At 45.3% G+C, this 26,435-nt stretch overlaps 1 protein-coding gene across 2 annotated transcripts in view; it reads right to left on the minus strand.

Annotated features, from left to right (window-relative positions):
• XYLT1 (xylosyltransferase 1) overlaps window positions 1-26,435 on the minus strand; it is a 132,904-nt gene that overhangs the window by 102,664 nt on the left and 3,805 nt on the right. Inside the window, exon 1 of one of the 2 annotated variants that reach the window (XM_081965745.1) lies at window positions 8,106-8,277. The exons of the other annotated variant lie outside the window; for it this stretch is intronic. Within the exon in view, the coding sequence (XP_081821871.1) occupies window positions 8,106-8,162 (57 nt within the window). The 5' untranslated portion in view covers window positions 8,163-8,277. Of the gene's footprint in view, window positions 1-8,105; window positions 8,278-26,435 lie in introns of those variants that run through there. 2 annotated transcript variants of the gene reach the window in all.

Below are 26,435 nucleotides of genomic sequence, written 5' to 3' on the forward strand. Positions count from 1 at the left end.
GTCTTTCATCCCTCTGCTGCGGCTCCCTATTGCCAGTCAGCTCCACAATTGATAGGGCTTTTAGTTAGGACAGGTAGAGGAAAAAGGACGCCGTGCTAGGAGGAGACTCTATGGTGGGAGAACCGGACGTCTGGTCAGCAGAGGAAAAAGGACGCCGCGCTAGGAGGAGACTCTATGGTGGGAGAACCGGACTTCCGGTTGGCTCCAGAATTGACTTCCGTTTAGGACCTTTGTGGCTCTTTAAGTGTTTAAGGTTGCCAATCCCTGTTCTAGGGAACCAGCTTGCAAAATCCAATGACTTTCGAAGCTCATTGTTTCTCCAATTTGCTAATTTTAAGACCTTTGGACGTTCACTCCTCATTTCTAATGGTCTAAGTGCCAGAGCTCACTGTAACAGCATTGCCAAAAAGACATTAGCTTTTAAAGAGCTAAAGAGCTGTTAACCTAATCTTGCGAAGCTTCTTCTCCGGTAATATTGTACTGCAAACTAGGGCATCTAAAACCTTCGCCAGACCAATTCTCGAATACAGCTCGTCTGCCTGGAATCCACACTGCATATCAGACATTAATACAATCGAGCAAGTCCAGAGATATTTCACGAGAAGAGTCCTTCGCTCCTCTGCTCACAACAGAATATCTTATAGCCACCAGGCTCGAAATTTTGGCCTTAGACAACTTCGAACTACGGCCACCTTCGGTCTGGCCTAAGCATAGTACACAAAATTGTCTGCTACAATGTCCTACCTGCCAATGATGACTTCAGCTTCAACCGCAACAATACACGAGCACACAATAGATACAAACTCAAGATAAACCGTTCCAAGCTCGATTGCAGAAAATACGACTTCAGCAACAGAGTGGTCAACGCCTGGAATCAGGGGTGGGTTCCTGCCAGTTCTAACCTCTTCTATAGAAGAGGTTCCACAAATCTACAGTGCCGTTTAGAACCGGTTCCAGTTCCCTCTCCCCGCCCGTCCGCATATCATCAAGATGAAGAGCGAGAGGAGGAATTCTGGGAGTTGAAGTCCACAAGTCTTAAAGCTGTCAACTTTGAACACCCCTGGTTTTTTTTCCTAAAGGGTTAGGGGTGCAAAGGTCTTGTAACTTGACAGCTTTAAGACTTGCGTGCTTCAAATGCCAGAGTTTCTGAGCCAATATTTTGGTTGCTAAGCAAGAGCATTGTTAAGTGAGTTTCACCACATTTTATAAGTTGGCCACGCCACCCAGTCACATGGCCGGCAAGCCACTCCCACCCAGTCACATGGCCAGCAAGCCACTCCCACAAAGCAGGCCACATCTACAGAAGAGGTTCTAAAAATTTTTGAAACCCACCACTGCCTGGAATGCACTACCTGACTCTGTGGTTTCATCCCCAAACCCCCATAATTTTAACATAAGGCTGTCTACTGTTGACCTCACCCCATTCCTAAGAGGTCTGTAAGAGGGCGTGCATAAGTGCCCCAACGTGCCTACCGTCCCTGTCCTACTGTCCCCATTTATTCATATCCATTTCCTGTATCCATAATCATGTTTATACTTATATCTGTTCTCTTATACGTGCTTGACAAAATAAATAAAATCTCCCTGTCTGGAATAAGATTCTGGGTCAATCTGAGATGTTCTTTGATGGTAAGGCTCATGGCTCCATCCTGTACAATCCACGTCTTGTTAAAGTAGGAAAGGAAGACCAGGTTTGACGTAGGAAATTTTCAATGGACTACTGTCCCAGTACCCGCCAGGCAGAACCTTTTCAAATTGGATAGACTGCTCAGGTTTTGGAATTTTTATGAAAGGTATCTATTAAGGCAGCAGCCAGTCAAGCTTTCTTCTGTGGTCTCCAAGAGACAGAGTCTGATTCTTCTCCGCTGGAAAATTAACTTGTGACGCCTAAAAGTGAGACGTTGGCTCAAGAGGAAAACAACCCAAATTAGCTGGCCTAATCAATTGGGGGAAGGAAAGGACCAGGGAAGGCCAAAATCTTTTCAGCCCATCACTTATCAGGGGTATGCAACCTTGGTAAGTTTAAGTCTTGTGGACTTCAACTCCCACAATTTATTTCCCAGCCAGCGTTACTGCCTGAGGAATTCTGGAAATTGGAAGTCCACAGATCTTTTAAGTCACTACGTTTGGACACCTCTGATTTAGATGATGGTAGAATAAGACAGAGGATGGAGAAAATAACCCAAAGTGATTGGTTGCTCCAACTGAGATCCCCAGAAGTCACTTTTCCAGGCTGTATTTTTGGTTAATTTGGGGTCAGTGATTGATGCAAACCCAGAAATGGGTTAAATCAGCTATGAAGTCTAGCATGGCCATAAATATGTCATTACACAGTGTGATGCGGTGGCTCAGTGGCTAAGATGCTGAGCTTGTCGATCAGAAAGGTCAGCAGTTAGGCCGTTCAAATCCCTAGCGCCGCGTAATGGAGTGAGCTTCCGTGACTTGTCCCAGCTTCTGCCAACCTAGCGGTTCGAAATCATGAAAAAAATGCAAATAGAAAAATAGGGACCACCTTTGGTGGGAAGGGAACAGCGTTCCGTGCGCCTTTGGCGTTAAGTCATGCTTGTCACATGACAATGGAGATGTCTTCAGATACTGCTGGCTCTTTGGCTTTGAAACAGAGATGAACACTGCCCCCTAGAGTCAGGAACGACTAGCACATATGTGCGAGGGAACCAAACTAACATTGCATGAATCCAACCAGTTTCGAATTTTTTCATAAATCAACGCCGGGTGTTTCCACAAACCATCATAAAGCACAGCTCAGCTTGAGGTAAACCAGTTGCTAATTCCAGTCAGTTTCACACCACTACTAAAGATTAAGAAGGCATAAGAGTGTTTCAACTTTTGTACCTCAGCTTGTTTCAATAAACCATCATAACCTACAGCTCAGTATGAGGTAATCCAGTCAGCAAGTCCAGTCAGTTTCACACCACCATGGAAGATTAGAAGGCAGGAGGGTGGTGTCAAGTGTTGTCAGCTTGTTTCAATAAACTATCGTAAAATATAGCTCAGCGTGAGGTAAGCCAGTCAGTTTCACACCACTACTTGAAGATTAGAAAGGCATAAAAGCGTTTCAAGTGTTGTTTCAATAAACCATCATAAAGTACAACCAGTAACTCAAGTCAGTTTCGCACCATGACTGGAGATTAGAAGACGCCAGTGTGTTTCAAGTGTGGCATCGCAGCTTGTTTCAAATAAACCACCATAAAGCACAGCTCGGTGTGATGTCAACCGGTCAGGAAGACCAATTTCATACCACCTCTGAAAATTAGAAGGCAGAAGATGTATTTCGAGTCTTGAATCTCAGCTGCCCTTCACAGCTAAGTAGTGTTCCCAACCTCAATGCCCTCCAGATCTGTAGACTTCAACTTTCAGAATTCTCCCCCCTAGAAGGTGGAAACTAATCAAGGAGAGAAGCAACTTAGAACTGAGGAGAAATTTCCTGACAGTTAGAACAATTAATCAGTGGAACAGAAGTTGCCTCCAGAAGTTGTGAATGCCCCAACACTGGAAGTTTTTAAGAAGATGTTGGATAACCATTTGTCTGAAGTGGTGTAGGTTTTCCTGCCTAGGCAGGGGGTTGGACTAGAAGGCCTCCAAGGTCCCTTCCAACTCTACTATTGTATTGTATTGTAAGGTGCTGGCTGGAGAATTCTATGAGTTGAAGTTCACTCGTGATTTAACCGGATTGGGAAACCCCTGCTCCAGCCATTCGGCTCCATAAAGACTGACCCTGGTTCAGTTTGACCAGGGAAATTCCCAGACATCCGACTGTAAACGTGAAATGATGAATATTTCCTTTCAGATCTCCTCACCAGCTTCCCCGCCGTCACCTTTGAAGTCCATGAATATGCGCTCAGCGTGAGGCACGCTAATGGAGTCAGGAAGATGACAGCTATGTTTATATTGGTTTTTAAACTCTATCTCTGGAGGGCAAAGCCTGTGTCGTGTGTTTACAAAAGGATGATAAATGCACACTTCCACGACCGGTTAACGCATAAATAACTTACACCTCAGCTCGGGTGCCTTTAAGTGCATCTCACACCATTTGATGGGTGGCTGGGACAACGGAGTTAGGAGGGCGGGTTGGGTTTCAACCAAGAAATGTGGTTTCTTTAGCCACAGTTCATTGAATTGACAACCGTTTGTTGAATTAACCACAGGTTATTGAGTTAGCCGCCATTTAATGACTAAACAACTGTTTATTGAATTAACCGCAATGTATTGAATTAACCACCGTTCATTGAATCAGTGGAGGCAATGTCCACATGACGTTTTCCACACCCAAGCGAAAATGGGCAAGCTTGTTTTTCTGCCCTTTGGAGAAAAGAATCTCACAAGTGAGTGTAAACCCTGAGTTTGGAATAATAAAGCTTTAAGCAACAGCTCCTGGGGAGGAAAGCTATAGCAAATCTAGACAGCGTACTAAAAAGCAGAGATATAACCTTGCCAACAAAAGTGTGCATAGTCAAGGATGTGGTTTTGCCAGTTGCAATGGATGGCTGTGAAAGTTGGACTATACGAAAGGCTGAGCGCCAAAGAATGGAGGCCTTTGAACTCGGGTGCTGGAGAAGACTCCTGGAATCCCTTGGACTGCAAGGCAATCCAACTGGTCAGTCCTAGAGGAGATCAACCCTGGCTGCTCTTTAGAAGGCCAGATCCTGAAGAGGAAACTCAAAGACTTTGGCCACCTAATGAGAAGGTAGAAGGACTCACTGGAGAAGAGCCTCATGCTGGGAACAATGGAGGGCAAAAGAAGAAGGGGACGACAGAGAAGGAGGTGGCTGGATGGAGTTACCAAGGCAGCTGGCGTGAGCTTCAATGGACTCCAGAGGATGGTAGAGGACATTCACTGAACAGTGGTGACGACAAAAAGTCACACAATGGGGAAAAACTCCCTTAATAAATGTCTTACTGAGCCGCTCGATTGTGGTCCAAAGTCAAGGACTACCTGTATAAGGTCTCCTGTTTGAGCGGGAGCAGAGGTTAGACTGTTGTGCCCTGCCGCCGACCAGCACAGCTGGCAGCAGATTCGGACAGTGAGGAGGAACATGGGCCAGCCCTGAAGGCTGGGGAAGGCTCTGAGGAGGGCTCTGTGTCGGAGGCAGAGAGGGGGCCAGAGCCGTATGCCAGTTATCAGCTGCCTTCAGAGTCAGACATCAGTGAGGCAGAGGAACAGATGGCGCCTGTTCCCAGTGTGCACATGCACAGAGTTGCCAGACGAAGGGAACAGCTAAAAAAACAAGGGACGACTCGGGAGTAAGGCCACAGGTGGATGATGAAAGGCCCCTCCCAGCGGAAATAAAAGAGGAGCGAAAGGGGAGTGGAGTTTGCAGGAGACAACTAGTTCGCTTAAGTGGTTCGTGACTCTCAGAGACTCCTTGCCATGTTTTGCAGAGATCGGCCTGGCAGCTCTCCAAGCCAGAGAAGGTCTGTGACCGTAAATCCTCCCTTGAAAGACTTTGCTGGATGTGAAGGAGCAGAATTCATAGTCAATGAATAAAAGGTTTTTTTGTCGGGAACTGGAGTTTGCTCCGTGCTCTTGGGAAGCCTCAGTCAGAAGATAGACTAGAGGACGTCCAAGGTTCCTTCCAGCTCTTCTCCAATTGAGATTTAAGCCTCTGAGCTCTCCATTGGCAGGGGGTGGGATGCAGGAAGCTCGGCTGGAGGGGCCCTGGGGGGTTGAGGCAGCCTAGGGGTTTTCAGGCTTTTGACAGCTCCCCCTCCTCCTCGCCACCCCATGGCCCATGCAATGGACGGGCCCCTTTTAATCCCCTTCTCCGCCAATGGGCATCTTCCCTGGGAATTCCATCCTGCCTCAGAGGTCCCCTCTTGTGCCCAGCTGTGATGGATGGCGGGCAAGGCTGCCTCCTGACCCCGATCGAGTGCCGTGTTCAGCGCTCGGGGCCGTAATTCATGAGGACCGGCCTTGGCTGCCTTTCGTCCTCCAACAATGGTTGGCAGGAAAGCTCATTCAGGGCCCATTATGAGCGTTTCCACTTTTCTTTGCCTTCCCCAAAGCGAGGCGGCGTGGACGGAATATTAAGGAGACTGCTGGGATTGCACACAATGAAGTAGCCTCCCTGCCAAGAGTTTATGCAGCTTCTCTCCCCCCCCCCCCCGCTAGGCTGGCAAGCCAGCATTGATAGGCCTGGGGGAGAGGGGGCTGCTGAATTTTTGAAAGAAAAGGAGGGAGGGAGGGTAGCTAGAGGGGAGGGAGGGAGAAAGGAAGGAAGGAACTTAGCTATATGGAAGGAAGGAAGGAAGGAAGGAAGGGATTTAGCTATAAAGAAGGAAGGAGGGAAGGAAGGAATGATTTTAGCTATAAAGAAGGAAGAAATTTAGCTATAAAGAAGGAATGACTTTAGCTAGAAAGAAGGAAGGAAGGAATTTAGCTAGAAGGAAGGAAGGAGGAATTTAGCTAGAAAGGAAGGAAGGAAGGAATTTAGTTATATGCATTCAAGGAAGGAAGGTATTTAGCTATAAAGAAGGAAGGGGGGAAGGAAGGAATGATTTTAGCTAGAAAGAAGGAAGAAATTTACCTAGAAAGAAGGAATGATTTTAGCTAGAAAGAAGGAAGGAAGGAATTTAGCTAGAAGGAAGGAAGGAGGAATTTAGCTAAAAAGGAAGGAAGGAGGAATTTAGCTAGAAAGGAAGGAAGGAATTTAGTTATATGCATGGGGATTTAGCTATAAAGAAGGAAGGAGGGAAGGAAGGAATGATTTTAGCTAGAAAGAAGGAAGGAAGGAATTTAGCTAGAAAGAAAGAAGAAAGGAAGGAAGGAAAGAAGGAGGAAGGAAGGAATTTAGTTATATGCATTCAAGGAAGGAAAGAATTTAGCTATAAAGAAGGAAGGAATGATTTTAGCTATAAAGAAGGAAGAAAGGAATTCAGTTAGAAAGAAGGAAGGAAGGAAGGAAGGAAGGAAGGAAGGAAGGAAGGAATTTAGCTAGAAAGGAGGAAGAAAAGAAAGAAGGAAAGAGGGAGGGAGGAAAGGAAGGGGTTTAACTAGAAGGAAGGAATTTAACATGAAGGAAGGAAGGAATTTAGCTATAAGGAAGGAAAGAAGGAAATTAGTTAAATGGAAGGAAGACTGAATTTAGTGGGAAGGAAGGAAGGAAGGAGAGAGGGAGGGAGGAATCTAGCCATATGTATTCAAGAACCAAGGAAGGAAATGTTGTTCTCTTATTTTGTTATCTCCCTTTTTCAGTTTCAATAAAAATTCTATATAAACCAACTGGATAGGAATGCGAAAGTCACCTCGAAGTTCCTCGACAATTTAAAACTTTGAATGACACAGGAATAAGTTTGTTGGGGGGGGGGAGGATGTGTGTATGGAGGGAAAGGTAAGGACAAACGTCAGTATTGCTGGGCGCTCAAAAGCTTCTAAAATTCTCAGAAAGACTTAATTTACTCCTCCTTTACAAGTTACCTTTGTGCCTATCAAGCAGCCGGGGGGGGGGGGGGGCAGCTGGATCTTTTTCTAAAAAGGGAAAAATCCTTTGAAATTGTATCATCTTCTAAGCTGGTTGAAGATGTAAGGTACTAATTCAAGATAAAGCAGAGCACGTACCAGGTACAGGATGTTCGACAGTATCTTCCTTTAAAAAAAAAAAGCCGTTTCTTTTTCGAGTTTCTTAAAAACACACACACACACAAAGCCTACACACACCCAAAGGGTTGCACAAGCCTCGAAAAGACACACTCACATACCACAATCCTGTCCTCTTTCATCTCTCATTCAGAAATTTCCATATGACCACAGAGGGATTGCCAAGGAAACAATACTTAAGACAAAAGTCGATGCCGCTGATTCAAATTCTCCCAAGAACACTTAATAGCACTTAGCAATGGCACTTAGACTTATATGCCGCTTTACAGTGCTTTTACAGCCCTCTCTAAGCAGTTTACAGAGTCAGCCTATTTGCCCCCAACAATCTGGGTCCTCATTTTACTGACCTCAGAAGGATGGAAGGTGAGCCAATGGCACTAGCAAGAGTACTTCGACTTATATACCACTTTACAGTGCTTTGCAGCCCTCTCTAAGCGGTTTACAGAGTCGGCTTCTTGCCTCCAACAATCTGGGTCCTCATTTTACCCACCTCGGAAGGACGGACGGCTGAGTCAACCTTGAACCTGGTGTTCATTAAGTGAGGCATCTTGGGACTGCATCTGACTGTACAATTTTTTCCATCGTGGTCATTCAGTGAATCACCATAGTCATTAAGTGAGACATCTTATGATCACAACTTGGGACCGTCCCTGCCGGCTCTTCCATTGACTTCCCCACAAATCAAACTAGCATTAAATAACCATAGGTTTTTCTCCTGGCCCCACCTACTACTTGCTCTTTGCCACGCCCACTTCTTTCTCCTGGCCCCACCCACTTCTTGCTCTTCACCCCACCACTTATTTGTCCTAGTCCCGCCCACTTTTCTCATAGCCCTGCCCACTTTTCTCCTGGCCCCACCCACTTCTTGCTCTTCACCCCACTTCTTTGTCTTAATACCGCCCAGTTTTCTCCTGGCCCCACCCACTTCTTTCTCCTGGCCCTGCCCACTTCTTTCTCTTCACCTGGCCACTTCTTTGTCATAGTCCCGCCTACTTATTCTCCTGGCCCTGCCCATTTCTCTCTTCAGCCTGCTCACTTCTTTCTCCTGGCCCCACCCACTTTTTTGAAGTCCATCCCCAACAAGAAAGCAATTTTGGTTGCAAAAAAAATTACAGTTCCTGTATCCTTCCACATCTTCCGACATGAAACCCACTCTTTGGATAATAATCTTTTTTTCTTTGGGAATATTAATTATTAATGCCACTGATAATAAATGGGGTTTGCTAAAAGGCGGAAATACACCCCGTAAAATAGAGAGCGGAAGGGAGAGAAAGAGAGGGAAAGAGAGAGAAAGGAGATAGGAGAGAGGGAAGTAGAAGGGAGGGAGGGAGTAGGAGAGAGGGAAGGTGTGGAAAGAGAAGAGAGGAGAGGGAGAGAGCAAGGGGAAGCAGTGAAGAGAGAGAGGGCAGAGGGAAGAAAGGAGGTAGGGAGGAGGAGAGAGGGAGAGGAGAAGAGTGGAAGATGAAATAGACTACAATATGGTATATGGAACAGAAGAGCAAATAAAAATTGAAGAGGCTTAATGGCAAGAGGAATTGATATATTATTGATTATTCAAAAAATGTTTGTTAAGATGTAATGGTATACTTTGGATTATATTATATGTACCGTTTGTTAAAAAATAAAAAATAAACGTTTGCAACCACCCCAACTCTTTTCTTCCGGAGTTGGTGGTTTCCAAGCGTTTGAAGTCATTTTAAAAATCCTTCTCGCTGCTATCAAGTCAAGTCTGCCATTTAATCTTTTTGCAATCTGGGCCAGAGGCAGATAAGATGCCGCCATCTGGTTCCCAACCTCTAAATCTCCAGCTTTTACACCCAAAATCATTAACATTTGCTTAGTTCACTAAGACAAAGGCTGCCATGGGCATCAACCTTCCTTGCCACTAATTAACTCACGGTTTGGCAATCTTTCCAGGAGGCAGACATATAAAGGCTGTTCAATTCATGGGGGAAAAAAAATCCCCAGAATATTGCATCCTCTTAATTATTCTACTAAAGATACATGTCAAACCGGGGAAAGGAATCCGGATTTCGTTTCTCCCATCCCAGCAAGGTTTCCTAAATTCCCCTTCCCTTTTTTTAAAATAAAAAAAGTAGTAAGAACATAATCAGATACCCAACTGGGTTGATAAACACTGAATCCAAATACATTTCCTTTTACAGCTTTTTCCTCTTCCCTCCTCACTGTTGATGTGAGTGTGGATTGGTGACCACCTGATAGAGTAACAGACTTGGAAGGGGCCTTGGAGGTCTTCTAGTCCAACCCCCTGCTTAGGCAGGAAACCCTACACCACTTCAGACAAATGGATATCCAATCTCTTCTTTAAAATTCCAGTGTTGGGGCATTCACAACTTCTGGAGGTAAGTTGTTCCACTGATTAATTGTTCTAACTGTCAGGAAATTTCTCCTCAGCTCTAAGTTGCTTCTCTCCTTGATTAGTTTCCACCCATTGCTTCTTGTCCTGCACTCAGGTGCTTTGGAGAGTAGCTTGACTCCCTCTTCTTTGTGGCAGCCCCTGAGATATTGGAAGACTGCTATCATGTCTCCCCTAGTCCTTCTTTTCATTAAACTCGACATACCCAGTTCTCTGCAACCGTCATAAATATGAGTCAGCTGCCCCAACCTCTGAACTTCGTGACCATGGGGATGCTGCAAGCTGCTGTAAGTGTAAAAACGGTCGTAAGTTGCAGACCTCGCAAGCTCTGTTTTTGCTGGCAGAGGCCCTTCCCTTGTTTAAAAGGCGGCTTTGCAGGCCAGATCTAAGCCCTCCGAGGGCCGGATGTGGCCCCCGGGCCTTGAGTTTGACACCCGTGACTTAAATCAAGACAGGTCAACTTTGGGTCAATCCACGGAGAAATCTCAACACCAACCACGGATTGATGGGACTTCAGAACTGTGCCTCTACAGAGAGCAAATTGGAGCAGAGTGAATGCCAGGCTGTCAGGTGCCTCATCAACTTAAAAAAAGCTCTTTTCCTTAAGGCAATCACAGGAGCAGCCTTTGCCAAAAACAATTTAAAAGCAGCTGCAGGGTGGAGAGAGGAAGAAAAGAAAAAAAAAACTCAGAATCCTGAGTCCATCAACAAAATCGAAGTACTGAAACCATGCGATAAATATAGTATATACCGTATTTTTCGGAGAATAAGACGCACTTTTTCCCACCCCCCCTGAAAGTGGGTGAAAATTTGGGTGCCTCTTATTCACCGAATATAGCCAAAACCGCGAGGCACGGGGGTGGCGATAGTCTGTGGCAAGCCCTGCAGCCTGGAACAGCTGATTGGGGGTATTCCGGGAGGCCGGTCCACCCGCTAATCAGCTGTTCAGGCTGAATCAGGCTGCAATAATGTGCCGAAGTTGACCTGGCTGTTTGTGATTTGCTGCAAGGACGTGTCAGAGTTTGTAGCAGCAATTGCATTCAGAAAGCGCACAAAAGTAACTGATTCGGCAGGATTCAATAACTTCTCTTTATATAAAACAAATTAAGTAAATATACAATACCAAAAAGCAGGTTTTCCAACATGGCAGAGAAGTTTCACTTTCAGTTTAGATATCAGCACAGCATGCAGCTTTAGTACAGAAGAAGCCATGCCCTGTCTCCTTGCTGTCTCCTTCCTTGTTGCTCACACAGCAAATACTGTTTGTTTCCAAACAGCCCTCAACTCTCTCACACACTGACAGGACGCTAGCCAGATGAATACCATGGATGCTGGTAGGCAGAGGCAGGTTTTTTTTTCTTATTTTCCTCCCCCCCAAAAGTAGGTGCTAAGGTCTTATACTCCTGAACACCTTATACTCTGAAAAATACGGTATGTACGTACGTACGTACGTACGTACATACATACACACACACACACACACACACACATCCCAGAATTTGTTCAGCTTCGAAATTGGAGGTGCCTTGATGACCTGCTTGACCTTCAGAATGTAAGAAATGCCCTGATGGATTGGACCCCTGATAGACTGATCCAGCAATCTAGTAGACCAACAATGACCACTCAACTGCACAAGGAAGCCTGCTAGCCTTTCAGCAGATGGTCTTCAGAGATAGTCCCATCATTCTCAAGACAAAGAGGGTTGAAAGTTACCCTGTGACTTTCATGAACTGATCCAACCCTCTTTTGGAAGCTAAGCAAGCTTGTAGCCAACATCGCATCTTGGGAGAAGCCCAAAGATGGGTTTTTGCTCCCTAAACCAGCTGTCCCCAAGCTTTTCATCTTTCCCGACTGGTGCCGGAGGCGGGAGAGCATGGTTACACACAAAGAGTGGGCGGGGGCAAATGGCTCACGCAAGTCGAGTTGCACACTCATCTGCTGTTTGGCCGGCTCAGTTTTGAACAGGCTGCAGCCAGGTACCAGGCCTCAGCCCTGGGACTGTGTGGATCCCTGGTTTAAACAGCATCTCATGCACAGAAGCAGAGATACTTCAAGCCATCTCATACACAACAGAAATACTTCAAGCCGGCTTTTGCTGTGTAAAAAGAATTGGGAAATATCATTCATAGCAGGGGTGTTATTCATTTACCTTTGCAAATGTGAGAGCGCTCGCTCTGCCCGGACACGCTGCCTCCACGCATGCGCAGGACCTTCTGCGCATGCGCAGAGCATAAAAAATGGGATGTGATGGCGTGCAGGTGGGTGGGCAGAGCCTCCTGCTGCTGTCACTACTGGTTCACCCAAGCCAGATAGGACTGCCTGAATAGCACCACTGATTCCTAGGTGCCTACAACAGCTATTCAACCTTGCTTTTTAAAAGCGCACGACTGAATCAACCGTCCCATCAAAAAAAATATTGGGTGGGGTGGGTATGCCTTTGAGTCGATCTTGACTCAAGACAATATTTTTCTTGGGCTGCCTTAAAACAAGAAAAGCAATTCAGCAACCCCACGCTCCGTTTTGCTTGTAGCATTCGGAAAAGAAAGAAAACCATAACTATGCATAAGGTATGCTGACAGCTCGCAGCACCTGCAAACCGCAATTAAGCCTCAGCACAATCCATCACACTGCAAAATTCAATGCTAATTACCCTCCCCGCGAACATCTTTAGCACAGCCATGTGTTGAACTCCATAAAAACAATGCGATTTCAAAAGGCGTTTAACGGTGTCAGCAGGAATAACAGGTTTCTATATGAAATATGCTCAGGTGCCTATAAATAACATCGTAACTTTCCAAAAATCAGCATCTCTTAACCCTGTTCATTGGGTGTAGAACGCTACATGGTGATTTAGATAGACTAGGTAGAATAAATAGAGTAGGAAGGGACCGGGTAGGTCATCTAGTCTAACCCCCTGCCCAATTTTTATTTGAAAATTCAAATAAGCAGCGGTTAGTACATATCGTGGTTTGTCTGGGTCTTGAACTTTGGGAACTGGACTGATAAGCTATAAGTAAGGCTGTTTTGGTTTAGCCCTAGCTGTTTTACAAACCTGGCCAGCTGTGATTTATTCAATAAATCATGGTTTATTCAATAAATCATGGTTAAGCAAACATTGACAGAAGGGCATTTTCAAATGCATGTAACCCTTGACTTACAACCACAACAGGACCCCAGATTTCTATGGACATTTATCACATCAGCTTTGCCCTGTTTTACAACCTTTCTTGCCACCGTTGTTAAGGGGATCCATGCCATTGTTCAGCGAGTAACAAAGTTGTTAAATGAATCCGGCTTCCTGAGTGACTTTGTTTCTCGGGAGGTCACAAAAGGGGATCACCTAACACACACACACACACACACACACACACACACAGGGACACTGCAACCGTCATAAACACGAATCAGTGGGTAAACGTCTGAATTTTGATCTGGCGCCCACGGGAATGCTGCAACGGTTGTTAAGGGTGAAAAACAGTTGCTAAGTCTCCTTTTTCCCCAGGGCTGTTGCAACTTGGAACGATCACTAAAGGAACTGTTGCAAGTCGAGGACTAACTAGGTTTGCAAGCCTCCTCCCCGCCTCCCAAAATGGTTCAAACACCAGCGAAGGTTTCTAACAGTTGTGAACTGAATAGATATGCATAAACCCTCAGCAAATCAAGACAGTAAAAATTCCACTTAATGACTGTTCATTAATGAGAGAGGGACGCCAAGGGAAAAGAGTCTTTAAGCGCATCTGGCAAAATTTGACGGCGAATCTTATTCCATAATGAGGAAATTGTTCTTCCATCAATTATATGAATCCAGTGCAAATTGTCCCTTTTGGTTTCCAGTGAATTCAAGACTGTAACTTGCTCAAGATCATTTACTGCGTTGTTTGGCAACCCAAATGATCACAGCACTAAAAAGGGGCCTTACGACCGCGTCCTCGTGCTTATGACCATCCCAGCATCCTCATGGTCACGGGATCAACATTCAGACATTAAGCAACTGGCTAGTATTTAATCACCAGTTCAGGTAATCGAACTGCTGGCAGTCGGCAGAATTAGCCTACAATATAGCATTCTAACCACTGTGCACCATGGATGAATGGATGGATGGAAGGAAGGAAGGAAGGAAGGAAGGAAGGAAGGAAGGAAGGAAGGAAGGAAGGAAGGAAGGAAAGAAGGAAGGAAGGAAGGAAGGAGAAAAGGAAGAGCAATAGCACTTACACTTATATGCCACTTCACAGTGCTTTACAGCCCTCTCTAAGCTGTTTACAGATTCAGCCTCTTGCCCCCAACAATCTGGGTCCTCATTTTACCGACCTCGAAAGGATGAAAGGCGGAGCCAATCTTGAGCTGGTCAGAATCGAACTCCTGGCAGTGGGCAGAGCCGGCTTACAATGTTGCATTCTAACCACTGCGCACCATGGAAGGAAGGAAGGAAGGAAGGGAGGGAGGGAGGGAGGGAGGGAGGAAGGAAGGAAGGAAGGAAGGAAGGAAGGAAGGAAAGAAGGAAGGGCGGGCAATAGCACTTAGACTTATATGCCACTTCACAGCCTTCTCTAAGCAGTTTACAGAGTCAGCCTCTTGCCCCCAACACTCTGGGTCCTCATTTGACCCACCTCGGAAGGATAGAAGGCTGAGTCAACTTTGAGCCCGGTGAGATCTGAACTGTTGACTTGCAAGCAGCCGGCAGGCAGCAGAAGTAGCCTGCAGTACTGCACTCTAACCACTGCACCACCGCGGCTCAAAAGAAACATCAACGGTTAGGCGTATTGGACCGGTGGGGGAAAAAAATGACTTGGGGAAGAAAGCAACGTATTTGTCTCCTTAACAAATTGTCGTAGACCAGCCTGGAGTTGCTGCTCCTGATCCAGGATTTGCGATCGGCAAATGATTTCAAAGGATGTTTAAACGGTGTCGTGGGTGTCACAAAGCTGCCACGCCAGATGCTGTAGATGGGACACCAACCGGGGAAAATCTAACCAAGAGGAAACAATCCAGATGTTTTCAGCATCCCTGGAAATATACCGCAAGGAAATAAACAGCACTGGTTAATTTTCTAAGAGAGCGGCTTCCCAGAAGGAGAGCTATGAATTCTGCCAAGGAGAAAAAAGCGCCCCTAAGAAATACAGCCAATCCTCGACTTACGACCACAATTGAGCCCCAAAATTCTGTTCTTAATTGAAACATTGAGTTTGGCCCCATTTGGCCCCCTTTGATGACCTTTCTGGCCTGAGTCATTAAGTGGATCGCTGCAGTGAAGTGAGTAACGATTGTTAAGTGAGTTGCGTTGCCTCCAAGGACTTTGCTTGTCAGAAGGTCGCAAAACGGGATTACGTGATGCCCTCGGGATGCTGCAACCGTCATAAATGTGAGTCGGTTGCCAAGCATCTGAATTTTGATCGAGTGACCATGGAGGTATGCTGCAACGGCCGTAACTGTGAGAAACGGTCATAAGTCACTTTTTTTCAGTGCTGCTGTAACTTACAATGGTCACCATATTTATAAGGCCTTGGTAAGGCCACCCTTGGAATCCTGCATCCAATTTTGGTCTCCACGATGCAGAAAAGATGTGGAGACTCTAGAAAGAGTGCAGAGAAGATCAACAAAGATGATGAGGGGACTGGAGGCTAAAACATATGAAGAACGGTTGCAGGAACTGGGTGTGTCTAGTTTAATAGAAAGAAGGACCAGGGGAGACATGACAGCAGTGTTCCAATATCTCAGGGGTTGCCACAAAGAAGAGGTAATCAAGCTATTCTCCAAAGCACCTGAAGGCAGGACAAGAATCAATGGGTGGAAACTAATCAAGGAGAGAAGCAACTTAGAACTAAGGGGAAATTTCCTGACAGTGAGCACAATTAAGCAGTGGAACTACTTGCCTCCAGAAGTTGTGAATGCTCCAACACTGGAAGTTTTAAAGAAGATGTTGGACAACCATTTGTCTATAGTGGTGTAGGGTTTCCTGCCTGGGCAGGGGGTTGGGCTAGAAGGCCTCTAAGGTCCCTTCCAATTCTGTTATTCTCTTCTCTTCTCTTCTCTTCTCTTCTCTTCTCTTCTCTTCTCTTCTCTTCTCTTCTCTTCTCTTCTCTTCTCTTCTCTTCTATTCTATTCTATTCTATTCTACTAAATGAACTGTTGTAAGTCGAAGGCTACCTATATATGTTATTTCTGTTCAACAGCCACCTCCCTAGTCGTGTTACCTCAGATATTACATTGACTCTTAACAAACTCAACCATTCATGAACGTTTTGGGCAAATTTCTGTGTAAAAAGGGTGTTTTGTTTCTTTTTTTGAGCGTTCCTCTGTTGGATGAAGGAGGTCTTTCTCCCTTTGCTTACCATCCTTGGAAGCCCCAAGAGTGTTGACCGAAGATGACTGTAAAAAAAGACAACATGTCAACATCTGGTTCCTCACACCCATTTGTCTGGTGACAAATTTCACCAGAAACCACACAGAACTAAGGAAGTGGGGTGGAGAAAGAGAAATGAAGTCACATGGCGCCACGTCGGATGTGGCTCATACTAATTCATATGGGATGGCTTGGTCTCCTGATTTTACATCTGAGGAAACGCAACCAACTCGGTTAGAAACCCAAAGAGATTTCTCTGGGGCGTGCCAGGAAGATCGATGCCAGGGATGGCTAACCTTTTTTCTAAAGGTGTGCAAAAACTGTGTGTGAGCATGCTATCGTGGGTCCGTGCCCACCCACCTGGGCATGCACGAGTGACCCCAGGATGGGGGGTGGAATTTTCACCCACACCAGGCTCTGAAGGCTTTCCTGAAGCCCGGGGAGAGTGAAAACAGTCTCCCCTGTCCCTCCAGCCTTGGGGGGGCTGCCTGGGGAGGCTGTTTTCGCCTTTCCCGGGATTCACGAAAGTCTCTGAAGCCTAGAGAGGGCGAAAAACAGGCCCAACAGGCCAACTGGAACTTCCAGTTGACCTGTTGGACCTGTTTTTCATTCTCTCTAGGCTCCGGAGGCTTTACTGAAGCCTGGGGAGAGTAAGAATGCCTCCCCTGGCCCTCCGGCCTCGGGGGTGACCTGGGAAGGCCGTTTTCACCCTTCCCAAGCTTCAGGAAAGCCTCCGGAGCCTAGAGAGGGCAAAAAACAGGTCCAACAGGTCAACTGGAAGTTTGGAAATGAACTTCTGGTTGGCCTGTTGGACCTGTTTTTCATTCACTCCAGGCTCCGGAGGCTTTCCTGAAGCCTGGGGAGGGTGGAAAACGACCCAACCGGAAGTTCAGGAATGGCCCTCTGCCAGCGAAAATGGAGCTCAGGGGGGCTGCATGCAGGTACTGCAGGTCTTGGCTGTTTCCAGGATGGTCCTGTGGGCCACATCTAAGCAAGCATCCCATGGGCTGCATTTGGCCTGTGGGCCTTTAGTTGGACACCCCTGCTCTATCTCATTTGTGACATTGCCCTATTTTTGGGACTATACAACAGCCCGGAGTATAAGACGCACCAAGATTTTGAAGAGGTAAATTAAAAAAAAAAGTTTTTGCCCTCCCCAGCCTGCAGTACCACTTTGCAGGCCTCCCAAGCCCTCTGCGTGTCCATTTTTGCGAAAAACAGGATGTGTGGGGTGGGATTTGGGGAGGCCAGAAATGCTGTATTCAGTGTATAAGACGCACCCAGATTTTCACCCTCTTTTTTTGGGGGAAAAGGTGCGTCTTATACTCCAAAAAATATGGTAAGTCATGTAGGAGAAATGGCAGAACTGGAGGTGGAGTGAAAGGGGGTATAGGCCTGGAATCCCACTGTTGCCCTCCTGTTCATGTTGTCCTCAGCAATAAAACCCCAGTCTTGCAAGCAAAGTGAGGAAGTATATGGAAACTACAGATACAGGATTTACAGAATCGTTCAGGCACGATCGCATCCGGAGTGCATCGAAAAAATTCCCTGCTTACCCAGACCAGCCACATACAAAAAAGAGGCAACCCTTCGGCATTTAAGTACTTTTAGCCAAGAGGAAGAATGGATCTCATCTCTGTATCTGAACAGCTTAAGACTAATCAGATGGCAGCTGTCGTCATTAGAGCCATTATGTTTTTAACCTGAATATGTGACTTGTGTGTGTGGGGAAATCCAAACCAACTACAGCCGGCATGGATACCTGTCATACTAGCGGGGGCCAGAAGGCTACCCGGTGTCACAGAAGATACATAAAATGCTTCCGTTGTACGCTGCCACACTGCTAAACTCCAAGCGAGGCGAGGCGCCAAGATCTGAGCAAATTGAAACCCCGGCAAGGTATTATTATTCTCGTGGTGTCCACGCCAACAGCTTTGTTTACTTCATTCACACAAGAACATTGTGAGAATGAAAAAAAGAAAGAAAGAAAAAAGAGCCAGATGCTCTCAGGAGAGGCAGCTCATAGAAATAGAATGACAAGATGGTTGACTGGTCTTGATAGAAGAGTGGGAAGCCAAGAAGTCCTTCAGCCCCAAAAGCCATCAAACAAGTCACTCAATGACCTCAAGAGGGGATGAAAAGTCACCACCGTCCAATAAATGGAGGGGTAAAAGGTAAAGGTTCCCCTCACACAGATGTGCTAGGACGGTGGTGAAATAAGGTATAATATGGTATTGAAAGCAGAAGAGCAAATGACAGCTGTTCTGGGTTGAGGGAATGATATAATAATGGACAATACAAAAAATATGTTTAGATGTAATGGTATACTGGTGGTTATATGTATGAAATTCAAATAAAATAAAAAAACTTTGAAAAAAAAGAAATCAAAGAGATCTCAATGTGATTGAAATACAGTTTCCATAAGCTCTGAAGCTTCCAGAACTATTAAAGATGGATGCTGGGAATTGAGGTTCAACCACATTGAATGGACAATGTCTTCTCCAACTAGGATGGACCATGTCACACAACCTACCCCACACCAGACCTTCAATTTGAAGTTAGAACAGAGGGTCCATTCTTGGCTTTTATTTCGTAGCGGGAAGGGAGGCGAAGCTAAAACAAGTCACCGTTTATGAGAAAGGAACTGATCTGAGTTTGACATTTAAATGATTATTTACCACTTTAAGATGCAAGCTTAGCTTTAATTTAAATTGACTCTGCTAGGTCAATCCTCCCCTTCCCGATGAGTTTCTTTCTTTAAGAACAAACCTCCCATTCAGTAGAAGATTTCACAGACATAATGGGCTATGTAGATCTAGCAGTAATGTGACTGTGGCAATATTGTGTGTTAAGTGCAGCTTGCTTATTCTGGACCAAGGCTTTTTATTGAATTTCTCCTTATAATTTCACCTGCGAATCCATCATCACTCCAGCCACGTAAAAAAAAAAAAGTAGAACAGTTTGAACGACTGAAACTTCAGAAGATTCTTTCCATCGAGTCTAAATAAGAAGAGGAAGCTTGGGAAATATTCTACGTTAAACCTTTTCTCTCCAAAACAAATCAAACACGCCGCTTTCAAGCTGTTCTGACCGAGGCTTCCCAAGAGCATGAAACAGACTCCTTGTCCTGACAAAAAAACCTTTGATTAATTGACTGTGAATTCTGCTCAGTCACATCCAGCAAAGTCTTTCAAGGGAGGATTTACAGTCACAGACCTTCTCTGGCTTGGAGAGCTGCCAGGCCGATCTCTGCAAAAGTTGGCAAGGAGTCTCGGAGAGTCCCGAACCAATTAAGCGAACTAATTGTCTCCTGCAAACTCCACTCCCCTTTTGCTCCTTTTTTATTCCCTAAGGGAGGGGCCATTCATCGTCCACCTGTGGCCTTCCTCCCCAAGTTGACTGCTGTTCTTTAGCTGTTCCCTTCGTCTGGCAGCTCTGTGCATGCGCACACTGGGAACAGGCTCCAGCTGTTCTTCTGCCTCACTGATGTCTGACTCTGAAGGCAGCTGATAACTGTCAGACGGCCCTGGCCCCCTCTCTGCCTCCGACACAGAGCCCTCAGAGCCTTCCCCAGACTCCAGGACTGGCCCATCTTCCTCCCCAACCTCCTCACTGTCCGAATCTGCTGACAGCTCTGCTGGAGGGCCACAACACAAGCATTTCAGTTTAGGATATGACACTCACTGCTGCAAAAAAAATAAGGTTGTTCTCATTCACAGTTGGAAGGAAATCCATTGGCAGAAGAATGATGACTAGGTGTAAGAAAAAAAGAGAGAGTGAGCCAGCGGTCAGAGTTAAGACAGTAATCAGCCTGGAGACTTTACAGTGTCACAATTATCCAAGTCCAGCCTCCCCTGATTTCTGTTGGCCCTTATCTAGCATCAATTTACTAGTGACCATTAGCTGGCTAGATTATTATGTAGAGGTAAGTGGCTAAGACGCTGAGCTTGTCCATCAGAAAGGTCGGCAGTTCAGCGGTTCGAATCCCTAGCACTGCGTAACGGAGGGAGCTCCCGTGACTCGTCCCAGCTTCTGCCAACCTCGCAGTCCGAAAGCACGTAAAAATGCAAGTAGAAAAATAGGAACCACCTTTGGTGGGAAGGGAACAGTGCTGTGTGCGCCTTTGGCGTTTGAGTCATGCCAGCCACATGACCACGGAGACGTCTTCGGACAGCGCTGGCTTTTCGGCTTTGAAACGGAGATGAGCACCGCCCCCTAGAGTCAAAAACGACGGGCACATCTTTAGTCTTCGATTTATGATCACAATTGAGCCCAGAATGTCCATTGTTGCATTGAAATATTTTCGGGGAGGGCTTATTTTAGCGCATGTGCTCCAAAGCCCAATTGGGCTGATTATCTGGGGAGGACTTATTTTAGGGGAAACAGGGTATCCTTTTTTTAAAAAAAGCTCTACAGTTGAGATTCCTTGAGTGTAGCCACTGTTTTTCTTTCCCTGCTAATTTTCTGGAATAGGCAATTAGCTTTACACCTCCTTTACACATGAACATACCCAATAATTATTGCATCTTCTTCCCCATTTGTACTTCCTCTTAGTAATTTTTCAGAGTTCCTTCCTCAGCATACTCAAGGTTGCTTTAACTTAGGGGTTTTTTTCCCCCCTCCTGGCATTCACACCTGGACACTGGAAACAGACCGAAATTCTCCCCACCCTGGTTTTCAGCCTGCTTTAATGTTGTGATTTAGATGGCAACGCTTCCAGAGTGAGGATCACAGGGGAAGAATATTAGCAATTAATAACAGCAATTATTATCCGAAAGCTGTTATTGGCCCTTTGCAAAACACAATGCCTAACAATGTTTGCACTGATCCGAGAAAGGAATTGTGTGCTTGCTACAAAATAAGAACAAATTGGAAAACATTCATTACTGGTTGGATGTTATTACAGCAACAGTAATTACGCTTTGGAAGTCTGAATCTTCAGCTGGTGAGGATGGATGGATGGATGTAAGGAAGGAGGGAGGGAGGGAGAGAGGGAAGGAAGGAAGCAATTTAGTTATATATATTCAAGGAAGGAAGGAATTTAGCAGCAAAGGAGGAAGGAAGGAAGGAATTTAGTTATATGTATTGAAGGAAGGAAGGAATTTAGCTAGAAGGAAGGAAGGAAAGAAAGAAAGAAAGAAAGAAGAAGGATGGGAGGGGGAGAGAAGAGGAGGGAAGGAAGGAATTAGGGAAGGAAAGAGAAAAGAGATAAATAAGAGAGAAAGAGAGAAAGGAAGGCAGGGATTGAGGTATAATAAAGAAGAATATTTATAGTTCAGGGTTGAAATGAAAGGTCCTTGCTCTCATTTCAGAGATGTTCTCTGAGCTTGATTATTTTCTTCAAGACATTTCATTAGCCAAACTAGCTAACATCATCAGTGCTAGAAGGGAGTGGGGAGGAGGAGGAGGAGGAGGAGGAGGAGGAGGAGGAGGAGGAGGAGGAGGAGGAGGAGGAGGAGGAGGAGGAGGAGGAGGAGGAGGAGGAGGAGGAGGAGAAGAAGGTAAAGGAGGAGGAGAAGGAGAAGAATAATAATCTCCTTTGTTGTTTTCTTGCAGATGTTTCATTATCCAGACTCAAGGTGGCAAACAAAACTAATTCTCCTCTGGAGATCATTTTTTTTCCAAAGCGAAAGGCAATAAATACCTCGATGGGGAAACCAACCAACATTTTATTGAGTGAGTTGGCAGAGAAAATAATTGAGAAAATACATCTGCATCCTCTTCTAAATGAAAGTAAGGGGGGGAAACCTGTTTGCGTGTGCCCGTTGTGTGTGTGTGTGGGGATGAGTGGGTGGAGGGGTGTGTGTGTGTGACTGTCAGATTCACAACCTATTCTAAGCCATTCTACTACTGCAGCGAACCAAACCTTGGCTGTCAATTTAAATATATATATATATATCTGTTAGCCGGTTTAGACTTTGTAGCCCTCATTTTCACGTATACTTTGCAACTAAGCTAGTGGGAGTTAAGATTACAAGGGCTCCCCCTCACCACCAACTGTTGCCAACCCACCCACCTCCCACCCACTGACATGAAAAGCCTTTATGCAAAGGAAAAACGAAATGCACAGGTACAGTATAGGTAGTACCTTGCTCAACAGTAGTAACTGTGAAAGGGATCTTGGAATCTTAGTGGACAACCATTTAAATAGGAGCCAGCCGTGTGCAGCAGCTGCCAAAAAAGCCAACCCAGTTCTAGGCTGCATAAACAGAGGGATAGAATCAAGATCTCGTGAAAGGTTAATACCACTTTATAAGGCCTTGGTAAGGCCACACTTGGAATACGGCATTCAGTTCTGGTCGCCACGATGTAATAAAGATGTGGAGACTCTAGAAAGAGTGCAGAGAAGTGCAACAAAGAGGATTAGGGGACTGGAGACTAAAACATATGAAGAACGGCTGCAGGAACTGGGTATGTCTAGTTTAATGAAAAGAAGGACTAGGGGAGACATGATAGCAGTGTTCCAATATCTCAGGGGTTGCCACAAAGAAGAGGGAGTCAAACTATTCTCCAAGGCACCTGAGGGCAGAACAAGAAGCAATGGGTGGAAACTAATCAAGGAGAGAAGCAACTTAGAACTGAGGAGAAACTTCCTGACAGTTAGAACAATTAATCAGTGGAACAGAAGTTGCCTCCAGAAGTTGTGAATGCTCCAACACTGGAAGTCTTTAAGAAGATGTTGGATAGCCATTTGTCTGAAACGGTATAGGGTTTCCCGCCTAGGCAGGGGGTTGGACTAGAAGACCTCCAAGGTCCCTTCCAACTCTGTTATTCTGTTCTGTTCTGTTCTGTTCTGTTCTGTTCTGTTCTATTCTATTCTATTCTATTCTATTCTATTCTATTCTATTCTATTCTATTCTATTCTATTCTATTCCATTCCATTCCATTCCATTCCATTCCATTCTATAGTCAATAGTCAATAGTCTATTCTATTCCATTCCATTCCATTTTTCCTCTATTCTATTCTATTCTATTCTATTCTAAATACCCAACAGGGGGAAAAAATAGCAACTGATGGATGAGTGGGAAAAATCTGGACGTCTCCGCCACAAATACATCCCAAAATAATGAAGTCTCCAAAGAGGGCTTCTAATAATAGAGAGCTCTATTATAAAGCGGTTCCTTCCATCATCGCTTCTTAACTAGGCTCTCCGCAACTGGGCTCCAGGGATCAGGCTGCCTTCGGGGAGCCGTTGCCTAACAAACCTCGAAGGGAACGCGGCATCGTCGAGAACAACTCTATCACACTATCTCTCTCACACACAGAGAGACAATTCCCCCAGGCTCCCCAAAGCAGTGCTTGGCTACCTATATCTAGCACAACGAGCAGAGGGCAGGCAGAATGAATACAGATCTTGGTCATTCTGGAGACCATCCGGTTCAGAAGACATTCGTGCCTGATGTTTCAGGAAGGGAAGGAACTACCCTCCAAATCTGAAGGTAATGTCCCACCATGGTTGAAGCGAAGGTGGAAGAAAAGGAAGTGACTCTTAGGAAGTCCCAAGGCCCCGCGATCGAAGAGATCCTGGTCCATTCAGATTAAGCCCAGATGGAGAGGGGCATGGAGCAAACCTTACTCAAGGCCAGAATCAGAGATGAAATGTTACCAGTTTGGACTGGTTTGCCCGAACCAGTAGTAAAAAAAATGCTACTGATTCAGGCAAACCAGTAGTTCTGATGATCAGCTGTGCAACAATCAGCTGATCATCAGATTGATCATTGGAACTATCAGTTCGCCTGAACCGGTAGCATTTTTTATTACTGGTTTGGTTCCGACAATCAGCTGTGCCGTCTGATTTAGAAATCGCATGGTACAGCAAATTGTCGCACAGCTGATCATCGGAACTACCGGTTCGCCCGAACCTGTAGCAATTTTTACTACCAGTTTGGTTCCGACGATCAGCTGTGCAACGATCAGCTGTGCAACACGATTTAAAAGTCGCATGGCACAGCTGATTGTTGAACAGCTGATCATCAGAACTATCGGTTCGCCCGAACCTGTAGCAATTTTTACTACCGGTTTAGTTCCCACAATCAGCTGTGCAACGATCAGCTGTGTGGAACGATTTCAAAGTCGCATGGCACAGCTGATTGTTGAACAGCTGATCGTCAGAACTATCAGTTCGCCCGAACCTGTAGCAATTTTTACTACCGGTTTAGTTCCCACAATCAGCTGTGCAACGATCAGCTGTGTGGAACGATTTCAAAGTCGCATGGCACAGCTGATTGTTGAACAGCTGATCGTCAGAACTATCAGTTCGCCCGAACCCGTAGCAATTTTTACTACCGGTTTAGTTCCCACAATCAGCTGTACAACGATCAGCTGTGTGGAATGATTTAAAAGTCGCATGGCACAGCTGATTGTTGTACAGCTGACTGTTTAGAAATTGCACGGCACAGCTGATTCTCACAAAGCCGATCGCCAGAACTGCCGGTTCGCCCAAACCAGTAGCATTTTTACTATCGGTTTACTACAGGTAGTTCCAACAATCAGTGCCTGCGGTGTACATGTGCTACAAAGCACACATTTGTTACAAACCAGTAGCATTTTTTACTACCGGTTTACTACAGGTAGTTCCAACAATCAGTGCCTGCTGTGTACATGTGCTACAAAGCACACGTTTGTTACAAACCAGTAGCAGACTTCAGAACATTTCACCCTTGGCCAGAACCTCCAACTGCCAAGATACAGGTAACATCAAGGTTTTTTTTTTCCAAGTTTTAAAAAGTTTTTATTAAGTATTAAAAAATCCAAATGTCTTCATAAACGGAGTACAGTTACATTTGAAAAATAGTAAGCATAATAAAAACAGTAATATTCATACCATTAATATTAGTCACATAATAATAGTAGTGTTTGCTTATCCATTTCAGAGGGCCTTCCTCATGTAATTAATCATTCTCCTGAGTAGGAAGAAACTCAATACTTTTTAATATGGGATTTGTTTTATCAATGGCTAACTAGCAGGAACAGAAGTTAGAAACATAGACGCATAAGAGAAGGATTACGTGTTAATCTATCCATTTCTATACATTCTAGTATTTTTATATATATATTACATGTTCCTCAATAGGGATCTCTCCATTTTTCCACTGCTGTGCCAACACAATTCTAACTGCTGTTAACACACGTTAAATTAAATAGGCATTCCCTTTATTGTATTTTTTTCCTGGTAAAATACCCAACAAACAGGCTGGTTGGGGAATTCTGGGAGTTGAAGTCCACGGGGTCTGAAAGCGGCCACGGTTTGAGAAATATCACTCTATCTGCCATTCCAACGGGGCCAGTTCCCATCATCCCCAACTCTCAGAAAGCCCCAACGGCTGCTCCCATCACTGTCAGAAAGCTATTAGCTCAATCGCCCAAGGGAACATCAAAGGCAGCTTGTACGTTTCCTCTGAAATACTTCTAAGAGGAAAGAAAAAGGAGGAAGCCACTTTAATCCTTCCCACCGTCATCGCCTCTCTTCCTTGTTCCTTTTTTCAGCTGGCCTAATGCGTGCCCATTCTGCAACGGTCGATAGCAAGGTTTCCATCGCTGGGTTGCCAGGAAAAAAACAATTGTGGAAAACAGGTAGCCTGGCTGATCAATCAGCAATTGGAATAGAATAAAATAACAGAGTTGGAAGGGACCCTGGAGGTCTTCTAGTCCAACCCCCTGCCTAGGCAACAGACCCTACACCACTTCAGACAAATGGCCTTGAGCAGAGGGACTAGAAGACCCCAGAGGTTCCTTCCAGCCCTATGATTCCATGAGGATTCCAGGAACTGGTTTGCAAATGGCAAGGCTAAGGATGGGAACGAGATCCGATCATGGGACCACCGCAAAAATGTGCCTCTGTTATTTATCACAATTATGGTTTTGTTTCCGGCGTCTTTAACTCCCCCTTTCAGACAAGCTGGAAACGCTTTCTTGACAAGGCAGCCTGAGCTCGCAATCATCATAGACTCTATCTGAAAATTTAAAATAGTTTCTGCAGGATTACAGGAAACAGAAGTCAACTGGAGCGGATTAAGTGCTTCCTATCTTTCTTTCTTTTTTAAAAAAAACACGATAATGAGAGCAAGACAGATGGGGATCTTGAGAAATGATTTTGGGGATC

This window comes from Natrix helvetica (genome assembly GCF_964273705.1).
Source record: "Natrix helvetica genome assembly, chromosome: 13".
Taxonomy (NCBI): Eukaryota; Metazoa; Chordata; class Lepidosauria; order Squamata; family Natricidae; genus Natrix; species Natrix helvetica.